The sequence below is a fragment of the Chionomys nivalis genome, chromosome 9 (assembly GCF_950005125.1).
Source record: "Chionomys nivalis chromosome 9, mChiNiv1.1, whole genome shotgun sequence".
Taxonomy (NCBI): Eukaryota; Metazoa; Chordata; class Mammalia; order Rodentia; family Cricetidae; genus Chionomys; species Chionomys nivalis.
In genome coordinates, this window is record NC_080094.1 from 4,684,335 (window position 1) to 4,696,973 (window position 12,639).

Sequence of the window (12,639 nt, forward strand, 5' to 3'; positions counted from 1 at the left end):
TGAGCAAGATACCCCTAGCCAGAAAATCCATGGCTTCCAGCCCCCACCACCATTCTTCTAAGCATCTTCAGGCCATTTACACTGCTCCCTAAGGGGTCTCAGGTATGTGTCTCCATGTTCCCTTAGCACTGGGAACACACAGGCTCCTGGTACTGGCTCCGCCTAAAGCTCCCTAAGTTAACAGAGAGGAAAGTCATCTGTGCTCTTCCAAGCTCCCAGCATGGAAGCTGAAGGCTCTACTCCCACTTTTCCACGGTCAGGATGCCCTGCCTAGGGAGTGGTCCTACAAAGGGTAGCCTGTGTCTTTCTGTAGCATTTAACTTAAGACAACTCCCCAAAGACATGCCTCCAGGCCAGTTCAGTGGAGACACTCCCTTGCTTGAGACTCCTCTCCAGGTGGTTCTAGGTTGTGTCAAGTTGACAGTTAAAGCCAACCGCCATCCTCATGGTGGTGGTGGCGGCCTAGCTGCCTCTGCACGTCTTCCCCATCCGCACAGGGAAGGCACATGTCAGAATTCTGTGCAGTTCTCCAGAGCCCAGGCTGCATGACTCTAGGGGTGTCCATGTGCCCCAATAGTTGTCTTGTGACTCCACTGGGGTTCGAGCAGCACTTGGGGAAGCAGTTGTACCCTTAAGCCTTCTGGCCCTAGGGAAAACAGAGCCTTTGGCTCACCCCTGGAAGCCCCAACACTGGGCATGCCATCCATGCCCTGAGCCTGCAGCTGGTCCCCAGCTGGATTCCTAGCCCTGTAGCCGCCTTTGTGTCCACACAAGGGAGACTCAGTTCTTGGGCTGCTCTGTGACCCTGCTTCCTGTGTGCACATGGGCACAGCTCCCTAGATGGGAAAGGGGAATGATGGTGCCAGCTGCCCCAGAGAAGGAGCCAGACCACCTCGGTGACCCCTGCCTCCTCTGGGGTGTCTCTAGGGGAAGCTGGCGAGAGCTGCCTACTGCAAGCAATTAAGTGAACTAATGACCCATGAAGGCTCCTGCCCTCCAGCCTGACCATGCCTCTCCCTGCGCAGAAGCCCACAGTTTCTCACTCATTTGGCCACTGCCCACAATGACTAGAAATTGTCACACAGGATTTCTCATTTAGGGCTGGGACCTAGGAGTTGGCTTTTGACTTTCCAGGTCCACCTGGGGCTATGCATACAGTAAGCAGCTAATAAACATTTGCATGGCGTCAGACCCAGAAACAGGCGCCTCCCTTCCAAGGCAGTCAGACCTGGTGCCTGAGAGCGCTTCGGCTGTAGTTGTCAGTGGACTCGGGACATCCCAGTGCATGCATTCTGCAAACCTACAGACAGGCCCTGGTCTCATGGCCCCTTAGAGAAGGTGTAGGAAGACCCGTCCTACTCACTGGGGCCTAACCCTGATTGCCTCTCAGGCAGTCTGGGATGCACTGTGTGGGAAAACCAAAGAAAGCAGGAGAGAACTTATTCCCAGATACTATGAGGCCGGCCACCCCTGCAGTCCCTGCAGTCCCTGCAGCCCGGGTGTGCTGTACAGACCTCGAACCTGGCTGGGCTCCCAGGAATCAAGTGGTTTCCAAACCAGGCCCTTTGTGGCCTAGGGCTTCTCTGGTAGGAACTGGGGAGACTCAGGTTCAGAGCTGAGGAAGTCATGTCCACCCCAATATGAACAGAGGCTCTCTGAAGTCATCTCACAGTGTATGGAGACAATCGGAAAACCAAAGCAGCTGGCCAGCAGGCCTAGGCCTGAGGGCTGCTGTCCTCTGCCCTAGACTCCAGAGCTCTGGGCTGGAGTTCAAACCAGTTCAACTAGCCATCTCAAGAGCAGATGAGAGCGTCTGAGGGCTGCTGGCAGAGCAAGTCTGCACCTGTCTCTGACAGACTCTGAGCGAGTTATCAGACAGGGGAGCAGGGAAACATGAGCAGAGACAGTGGCGTGTTGTGGTCGTATTTAATTCAACTTCAAGTGAACTGGAGGGGGCCGTGAGGCTCTTCCTGCTTCACAGAACAGGGTCTCTAACAGTCAGTCACATCTATCAAGACATAGGCTGGCTGGCCACCCCAGTGAGCCCCAGCTAGAGCAAGGGCCTGGATCAGGAAGCGCACTCACTACAAAGGTGACCTGAGGTGGTTCGAAAGACCAGGTGTGGGACAAGAGACAGTGAGTTTGCAGAAGCCGACCTAGGAAGTCTGTGACACTCTTCCCCGGACCCCACCAAACCCTAAGCTGTCTTCTAAGAGAAGAGCAGCCACACCCACCACCACAGGTTACAGAAGGAGAAGCCAAACTCATCTCAAGGTCTAATCTTGCAATTACTTCAAATCAGTCAGTGTACAGTGAGGTAAGGAACCGCGTCACCAGCTGGGAAGCAGCGCTCACATGCTCACACGAGCCTGCGTCTCTTCGAGTTACGCCCCACATCATCGCCCTCCTGGGCATCCACCTCAGAGCCCAATGGGGACACCAGGTTCAGCAGCGGGTCCTCAGAGGCACGGCCAAAAAGAGCCAGTAGGAGAGCCACACCAAAGCCCGTGGCTCGCTCGCCCTGTGGACAGAGAAGGTGTAAATCCTAGGCCACGAGGCTGCAAATGTCCTGACATGCTCAGAGGTGGTGGGCAGAGCCTAGTTAGAAGCCATAGCTCAGAGTGAGAAGGCCAGTGCCTCCTGTTCAGCTCAGGCGAGGCTGACAGGGAAGGAGGACTGCGACATAGCAGTTACTCAGGGATGAAGAGACCAGAGGTCAGGGAGACCACGGCTGGCTGGAGGCTGGGCCACAGGCAATCTGACACACAACACAGAATCTTTCTGATGATCTCAGAAGCAGCTCTGAGCCAAGGGGACTCGGGTCACCTGGCCTTGAGGAGCCCCCCGGGAGGCACTTACAGCATGCACCGGAGCTGCGATGTCCAGATGGACCCAGACCCCAGGCCAGTCAAATCCGATGTGTGCAGCAACGAAGAGGCCAGCACAGGAGCTGGGGCTATTGTCTCGGTCCTGAGGACAGGAGGAGGACAGCTGGTGACATCCTGTTCCTAGCAGTGGGAGGAGTCTGGAAAGTCTATCTAACCTACCCTTATCCTGAAGCCTTAGGCACAGAGATACCTGCTGACCAGATGGCTCCAACCTAGAACAAGGTTTCTATCTCCTCTGGGACACGGGAGGACCACAAAGAACATGAAGGGGCAACTAAGTCAGACCTCAGTGTGGAGTCTGTTCACCAAGCATGTTAACTGAGTGTGTCCTGAATGAAGTCACACCTGACCTCTGCACTGTTCACACTGGTCTCCTGGCTCACAGACTCCCCAGGGGCACAGCTCTGCACATTAGTGCAGGCCCACACCTACCGCCACGGAGTTCTTCATGTCAGCCACGGCAGAGGTGAACTCGCTGAAGTGCAGCTCAGGGCAGTAGACCAGCGGGTGGACCAGATCCCCGCACTTCCGGCCAGCCTTCACGCAGGCTACCTCCCACTCAGCACTGTTGGTGAGCACGGCTGCATGGTACTTCCCTGTGGCAATGCCCTAGGCAAATGACACAAAGGAAGCAACCATGCCAGGGAGGACAGAAGAGAAAGAGCCACAGGCAGCAGAAACACACCATGGGGGAGGCGAAAGAACAGGGCCGGGAACAGCAACAGGACGCACGTACATTTCCTTGTCTCCCAATGACAGCTGCCAATTGGAGTTCAGGCCTATGGGGGCTGCAGGGGCGATGTGTGACACTCACCTGTGCTCCAGTCAGTGTGGCCATGTCCACGATGATGTCAGCTCCCAGGTCTTTGCAAGCATACGATACCCCATCAGCTAGCACCAGCCTGCCCTCAGCATCTGTGTTGTTTATCTCTACAGTCCTGGGTGTGACACAGACCCCAGTTCAGGAATTCAGCTGGCCAGAGTGCCGAGCAAGCAACCCCCTTTGTTACTGGAGAGCCCAGTCCCTGCAGCTCCCCCATCTCCGTGACATGTGCCCTCCCCAGAACATCGCAGGTGGGGGGCAGGGGTAGGCTTCTCCCACACCCTGGGTTAGGCTCAGACTGACCTAGTCTGGCTCTGGGAGGAAGCCCAAAGTCTAAACAACAGTTCCAGAGCTGAGAGAGGGCTGGCCTTACTTTCCTGAGTACAGAAGGTGAATGTCATCAGGTCTGGTGGCATTGGGGCCCACCGCATTCTCAGCCAAGCAGAACACAGCATGGAGGTTATCTTTGAAACCCTAAGAGGAGAAGCAGGTTGAGAGGTCCCATTACAGACCAGAAGTTCTGGAAGGGGTGAAAGGGAAGGGAGAGCCAGGTGCTCTCAGACCTGCAGACAGTAGCAGACAGACAGACTGGTAGGGCCCCCAGGTGCAGGAAGCAGGGCTCAGAGCTGAAGGTACGATTGGGGAAATCCTTGCTAGAAGGGGCAAAGCCCTCTAGGGTTCAGACCATGCAGCAGACTTCACTACACAGCATATGAAGAACCTTCCATTTGAGCAATCCTCCTGCCTCAACCTCGTGACCATCATTCTTACCCCAAACAATTGCTACTGAGGGACTGATAACTTTACTCCCACAGCTCTTCCTACCAGTAGTAATCCCCCCCATTTCTGCATTCCTTCAGTGTGACCCCTACAGTGTGGCTGTGCCGCGCGGCCAGGACAAACAAGCGGTCCTCCATACATCAGGTATCCTATGGGCCGCATCACTGCTGCTGTTCATTCTGAGACTCTTTCTGAGGCACACTCCTTTTCAAGACGATGGAGGGAGAGGCCAGGGCCAAGTAGACAAGTGAGTTAACCAGGGGAGGGCAGGGGGTCTTGTGTGTATGCGGGTGGGAGGGGCTCGCAGAACCCTTAAGCTACTGGCTGCAGCTACCTGTAGGTCCAGTACCCGTCTTGCCCATCAGTGAGTACTGCAGCACTGGCTGGTGAGAAGTCCAGAACCGACTTGCTGAGCATTTCCTTGCCAGCATGTCTTAGATGCCAAATCACCGACAGGAGAGAAGGACTTCTCCACACATGTCCAGCCATGGCTGCTTCCTTCAGCAGGCACTCTAAGCTAGGCCTTCTTACCAAACAATCCCTGCTAAGTTCCACGCTCAGGGAAGTGGAATCCTGGAGAGAGGAGGGCCAAGTCTGAAGGAGGAAAACGAGAACTCATGCCCTTACCTGCTTGATGGCGGCTCTGAAGGCTCCCAGGATGGCTGCGGCACCCCCACAATCTCGCTTCATCCCTGGCATAGTGGTCTAGAGGGACACAAAGAACCAGAAGAGAGGGAATGAGCCACACGAACATGGACCCAGCTGGCAGCAGGCTCGCAGGCTCCAATCTGCACAGCACACCAGGGCCTTGTCTTGCACAGGCCTCTCTGAGAGCCGTTCATGAAACGCGCCACCCAGAGAGAGTCTTCTACCAAAGCAAGAGGAAGAGAGGTTCAGAAGTGGTGGTGATAGACCTTGTGTTTCTGTGCAGCTTTAGAGCTACCGAGCAATAGATAATACAATAGAGGGTGACCAAGAAGCTACCCACTGGCCAGATTCACCATGGCTGGGTTCTCCCACAGAGTCCTTGACCACAGGCAATCTTGGGAGTCTACACTCAGGACCTCTGTCTTCTTCCTCACCCAAACTCCATAAAGACTGAGTCTCACGTGGAGTGAGCCACCCAGCCAGCACCTCAAGAGGCTTGGCCAGGCTTCCCAGTGGCAATCAGAACTGTGGGTCCCTCCTCATACACAAACTGGAGGTGAAGTGTTTGCCAATAAGTTGTTTTGCCTGTGTTCCCCACTTACCTCAGGTTCCTGCTGTGCCTACTAAGGAGGGACTGGGGTAACCCCAGACTCATGTCTATCCCATCCTACCTGAGCATAGGCTAGCAGCCACTGTGAGCGGCTCTGGTATCTAGGAGTTGGGTCCAACCACAGTCAAACAGATTGTGCTTGTCTTCGGTGCCTCCATCTCCATTCACAGTGAGGACACAGCTTACTTTGAATCCTAGTTCACTTGTCCTCCAAGCAACAGCCCTGGATCCTTGCCCCTCCTGCCACAGACACTCACACTCCTCACGGCCCTGCTTCCAGCTATGCCTGCAGTGACAGCTGAAGCAGCCTGCACTGGCCTTCACTTGCCCAGCATTGGAGCTTTACTGGGGAGGCCTAGACTAATGCCAATTCTTCTCCATGTTTACTAGTTAATATCTGGCTGCAAAGAGAGTATCTTAGTCATGTCTTAATACATTACCATCAAGTCATCAGTAGGTGGTAACGACACACTGCCGTATTCAGTTCACTGGTGGGTCTAAGCTGAAGCCCCCCGACACCAATGCAAATATCACCTCTTACGAACTACCTATGTTATTACACGTGTTTCTGCTGTATAGGTTTCCAACTCCAATTGACAAGTTCTGATTTAAAATAAATACAGGACAAACGCTCACTATTTGCTGATGATAAGACAGACCCCAAAAATTCTACCAAGGAATTCTGACAATTCATAAACACTTTCCATAAGGTAGCAGGATACAAGATAAACTCAAAGAAAAATCAGAAGACCTCCATTATACAGATGATAACAGGACTGAGAAAGAAAGCAGAGAAGAATCACCCTTCACAACAGCCACAAATGAAATACATTGGAGTAACACTAATCACACATGGAAGGCCTGTATGAAAAGAACATTAAATCTTTGAAAAGAAATTGAAGAAGACATCAGAAAATGGAAAAATCTCCCATATTCTTGAAGAGGTAGAATTAACATAGTAAAAATGGCAATCTTACCAAAAGCAATCTACAGATTCAATGCAATCTCCATCAAAATCCCAGCAGAATTCCTCACACACCTTCAAAGAGCAATATTCAGTTTCATATAGAAAAACAAAAACCTCAGCAGAGTCAAAACAATCATGTACAATAAAGGAACTTCTGGAGGCATCATAATCCCTGAATTCAAACTCTACTACAGACCTACAGGAATGAAAACAGACTGGCATTGGCATAGAAACAGACAGGAGGAACAATAGAATTGAATCGAAGAACCAGATATCAATGCACACACCTACGAACACCTGTTTTTGACAAAGAAGCAGAACATTTAAAATGGAAAAAGAAAGCACATTCAACAAATGGTGTTGGCATAACTGGATACCAACATGCAGAAGAATGAAAATAGATCCAAATCTATCACCATGCACAAAACTCAAGTCCAAATCGATCAAAGACCTCTACATATAACCAACCACACTGAACCTCACAGAAGAGAGAGTGGAAAGTACACTTGAACGCATTGGCACAGGAGGCAGCTTCCTAAGAATGACCCCAGTAGCATAGACACTGAGAGCAACAATTAATAAATGGGACCTCCTGAAACTGAGAAGCTTCTGTAAAGCAAAGGACACAGTCAACAGCCTACAGAATGGGGAAAGATATTCATCAACCACACATTGGACAGAGGGCTGATCTCCAAAATATGCAAAAATCAAGAAACCAGTCATCAAAATTAAAAACAATCCAATAAAAAATGGAATACAGACCTAAAGAGAACTCTCAACAGATGAATCTGAAATGGCTGAGAACACTCAAGGAAATGCTCAAAATCCTTAGTCATCAGAGAAATGCAAATCAAAACAACTCTGAGATTCAATCTTATACCTGTAAGAATGACCAAGATCAAATACACTGATGACAACTTATGCTGGAGAGGATGTGGGGTAAAGGGAACACTCCTGCATTGCTGGTGAGAGTGCAAACTGGTACAGCACATTGGATATCAGTCTGGCAATATCTCTGAAAATTGGAAAACAATCTAACTCAAGACTCAGCAATACTACATTTAAATATATACCCCCAAAATGCTCAATCATACGAAAAGGACATGTGCTCAACTATGTTCATAGTAGCATTGTCATAGCCAGAAGCTGGAAACAACCTCAATGCCATTCAACCAAAGATAGAATAAGAAAAATATGCTATATTTCCCTTAATGGAGTATTAATGAGCTGTAAAAATTAGTGATATATTAAAGTTTGCAGACAAATGCATGGATCGAGAAAACATCATATTGATAGAGGTAACCCAGACCCAGAAGGGAATATACTAGGTATTCATTCACAAGTGGCTTTTAGACATGAAGCAAAGAAAAACCAGCCTATAGTCCACAATCCCATAGAACCTAGACAACAAAGAGGACACTAAGAGAGAAATACAAGATCTAATCTACATGGAAAGTAGAAAAAGTCAACATCTCCTGAGTAAATTGGAAGCAGGGAAAACATGGGAGAATGTAGCAGTGAAAGGGAGAGGAAGAGAGGGGAGCTGAGAAAAATTATATAGTTCAATAAAAAATTAAAAAAAATAACATGTCTGAGGGTGTTAGGGAAGGTCAAATGCTCACTATTTGCTGATGATATGATAGTTTACATAAAGCAATCCCAAAAATTGTACCAAAGAACTCCAACAATTCATCAACACAGTCAGTAATGTAGCAGGATACAAGATTAACTCAAAAAAAAAAAAAAATCAATGGGCCTCCTTTACACAGATGATAAATGAGCTGAGAAGGAAATCAGAGAAGTATCACCCTTCACAAGAGCCACAAATAGCATAGAATGTCTCGGAGTAACTCTAACCAAACAAGTGGAAGGCCTGTATGACAAGAATATTGTTGGAGGAGAGAGCTTCTTGGTTACTGGACACCCAGCTGCTCAGCCCCGAAATAATCACACAGAAATTGCATTAATGAAACTCTGCTTGGCCTATTAGCTCAAAATTCTTATTGGCAAACTCTTAAATCTTAATTTAATGCATTTCTATTAATTTGTATATCACCACGAGGTTGGGGCCTACCAGCAAAGCTTCAGCACAACTATCCGTGGCAGCGGATCCATGGCTTCTCTCTCACTCTGCCTTCTATCTCACACAATTCCTGTCAGCTCTCCCTGCCTACCTAAGTTCTGCCCTATCAACAGGCCAATGCAGTTTCATTATTCATTGATAGTAATCACAGCACACAGAGGGACTCCCACATCACAACACTGAATCCTTGAAGAAAGAAATTGAAGAAGACACCAGAAAAGGGAAAGATCTACCATGCTCTTGGGAAGGTAGAATGAACATAGTAAAAATGGCAATCTTACCAAAAGCAATCTACAGATTCAATGCAATCTCCATCAAAATCCCAGCAGAATTCTTCATAGAACTTCAAAGAATAATACTCAGTTTCATATGGAAAAACAAAAAACCCAGCAGAGTCAAAACAATCCTGTACAATAAAGGAACTTCTAAAGGCATCACAATCCCTGACTTTAAACTCTACTACAGACCTACAGGAATGAAAACAGCCTGGTATTGGTATAGAAACAGACGAGATGACCAATGGAACCAAATCAAAGACCAGGATATCAATGCACACACCTATGAACACCTGATTTTTGACAATGAAGCAGATCATTTAAAATGGAAAAAAAAAAGCACACTCAACAAACGATGCTGGCATAACCAGATATCAACATGTAGAAGAATGAAAATAGATCCAAATCTGTAACCATGCACAAAACGCAAGTCCACATGGACAGAAGACCTCAATATATAACCAACCACACTGAACCTCACAGAAGAGAGAATGGGAAGTACACTTGAACGCATTGGCACAGGAGGCAGCTTCCTAAGAATGACCCCAGTAGCATAGACACTGAGAGCAACAATTAATAAATGGGACCTCCTGAAACTGATAAGCTTCTGTAAAGCAAAGGACACAGTCAACAGCCTACAGAATGGGAAAAGATCTTCACCAGCCTCACATCAGACAGAGTGATGATCTCCAAAATATATAAAGAACTCAAGAAATTGGTGACCAAAATAGGAAATAATCCTTTATATATAAAAAAGGAACAGACCTAAACAGAGAACTCTCAACAGATATATATATATATATATATATATATATATATATATATATATATATATATATATATATGCTGTTCAATATCCTTAGCCATCAGAGAAATGCAAATCAAAACAACTCTGAGATTCCATCTTACACCTGTAAAAATGGTCAAGATCAAATACACGGATGACAACTTCTGGTGGAGAGGATGTAGGGTAAAGGGAACACTCCTCCACTGCACTTGGGAGTGAAAACTGGTACAGCCATATTGGATATCAGTCTAGCAATATCTCTTAAAATTACAAAACAATCTACCTCAAGACGCAACAATACTACTTGTGGTATATACACAAAGGATGCTCCATCATACCACAAGGACATGTGCTCAACTAAGTTCATAGAAGCATTGTATGTCATAGCCTGAACCTGGAAACAACATAAATGCCCCTTAACCAAAAAATGGATGAGGAAAATGTGTTATATTTGCCCTATAGAATATAATCAGCAGCAAAATACTACTACTAATACTAATACTAATAATAAGATATGTTGACATTTGGAGGCAAATGTATGGATCTAGAAAACAATGTATTGAAAGATGTAACCCAGACCCAGAAAAACAAATAAAATATGTATTCACTCATAAGTGGCTTTTAGACATGAAGCAAAGGAAAACCATCTTACAGTCTACAATGCCAGAGAACCTAATCAACAAAGAGGACACTAAGAAATACTTCCAAAATCTAATCCACATGGGAAGTAGAAATACTCATGATCTCCTGAGTAAAATGAAAGTGGGGATGGGGGGATCATGGGAGAGGGTAGACACGATAGAGAGAGTAAGAGAGGAGAGCAAAAACAAATATATGGTTCAATATAGAAAATTAAAAAATAACAGTCTCAGGGTGGTAGGGAAGGTCAAAGAATTTGCTGATGATATCAAGTTTACATAAAGCGACCCCAAAAATTCTACCAAGGAACTCCTTCATCAGTAATGTAACAGGATACAAGATTAACTCAAAAAGATTAGTGGCCAACCTTTACACAGAAGATAAATGAGCTGAGAAAGAAATCAAGAAGCATCACCCTTCACAATAGCCACAAATAACATAAAATGTCTCGGAGCAATTCTAAGCAAACATGTGGAAGGCCTGTATGACAAGAACATTGTTGGAGGGGAGAGCTTCTTGGTTACCGAACACCTAGCTGCTCAGCCCCGAAATAATCACACAGAAATTGCATTAATGAAACACTGCTTGGCCTATTAGCTCAAAATTCTTATTGGCAAACTCTTAAATCTTAATTTAGCACATTTCTATTAATTTGCATATCACCACGAGGTCGGGGTCTACCAGCAGTTTCAGCACGTCTAACTCTGGCAGCGGGTCCATGGCTTCTCTCTCACTCTGCCTTTTTCCTTCCAGAATTCAGTTCGGCTCTCCATGCCTATCTAAGTTCTGCCCTAACAACAGGCCAAGGCAGTTTCATTATTCATTTATAGTAATCACAGCACAAAGAGGGGACTCCCACATCAGAACAATAATGCTTGAAGGAAGAAATTGAAGAAGACACCAGAAGGAAAAGATCACCCATGCTTTTGGGTAGTTAGAAATACTTACAAAGTAAAAATAACAATCTTACCAAAAGAATCTACAGATTCAATGCAATCTCAATCAAAATCCCAGAAGAATTCTTCACAGACCTTCAAAGAACAATACTCAGTTTCATATGGAAAAACAAAAAAAAACCAACCAGAGTCAACACAATTCTATACAATACAGGAACTTCTAGAGGCATCAAAATCCCTGAAATCAAATTCTACTACTGAGCTACAGGAATGAAAACAGCCTGGTATTGGCATAGAAACAGACAGGAGGAACAATAGAACTGAATCGAAGACACAGAATCAATGCACACACCTACAAACACCTATTTTTTGACAATGAAGCAGAACATTTAAAATGGAAAAAAGAAAGCACACTCAACAAATGATGCTGGCATAAGTGGATATCAACATGCAGAAGAATGAAAATAGAACCAAATCTATCGCCATGCACAAAACTCAAGTCCAAATCGATCAAAGACCTCAACATGTAACCAACCATACTGAACCTCACAGAAGAGAGAGTGGGAAGTACAGTTGCACACATTGGCAAGGAGGCAGCTTCCTAAGAATGACCCCAGTAGCACAGACACTGAGAGAAACAATTAATAATTGTGACCTCCTGAAACTGAGAAGTTTCTGTAAAGCAAAAGACACAGTCAACAGCCTACAGACTGGAAAAGATCTTTATCAACCACACATTGGACAGAGGGCTGATCTCCAAAATATACAAAGAACTCAACAAACTGGCCATCAAAATTAGAAATAATAAAATAAAAAATGGGGTACAGATCTAATAGAGAACTCTCAAGAGATGAATCTGAAATGGCTGAGAACACTCAAAGAAATGCTCAACATCCTTAGTCATCAGAGCAATCCAAATCAAAACAACTCTGAGAGTCCATCTTACATGTATAAACATGGCCAAGATCAAATACACTGATGACAACATACGCTGGTTAGGATGTGGGGTAAAGGGAACACACCTGCATTGCTGGTGAGAGTAAAAACTAGTATAGCACATTGGATATCAGCCTGGCAATATCTCTGAAAATTGAAAAACATTCTAACTCAAGACTCAGCAATACTACATTTAAATATATACTCAAAAATGTAGAATCATATCAAAAAAACATGTGCTCAAGTATGTCATAGGAGCATTAATTCTCATAGCCAGAATCTGGAAACAACCTCAATGCCACTCGAC

General features: G+C 46.2%; 1 protein-coding gene across 1 annotated transcript in view; it reads right to left on the bottom strand.

Moving 5' to 3' along the window:
- Positions 1-1,915: 1,915 nt before the first annotated feature.
- Npepl1 (aminopeptidase like 1) overlaps positions 1,916-12,639 on the bottom strand; it is a 37,948-nt gene continuing 27,224 nt past the window's right edge. Inside the window, exons 9-14 of the mRNA XM_057780222.1 lie at positions 5,119-5,196; positions 4,085-4,185; positions 3,703-3,826; positions 3,321-3,497; positions 2,860-2,970; positions 1,916-2,521 (exon numbers count right to left, since the gene is read on the bottom strand). Of these exons, the coding sequence (XP_057636205.1) occupies positions 2,360-2,521; positions 2,860-2,970; positions 3,321-3,497; positions 3,703-3,826; positions 4,085-4,185; positions 5,119-5,196 (753 nt within the window). The 3' untranslated portion in view covers positions 1,916-2,359. The remainder of the gene's footprint in view (positions 2,522-2,859; positions 2,971-3,320; positions 3,498-3,702; positions 3,827-4,084; positions 4,186-5,118; positions 5,197-12,639) is intronic.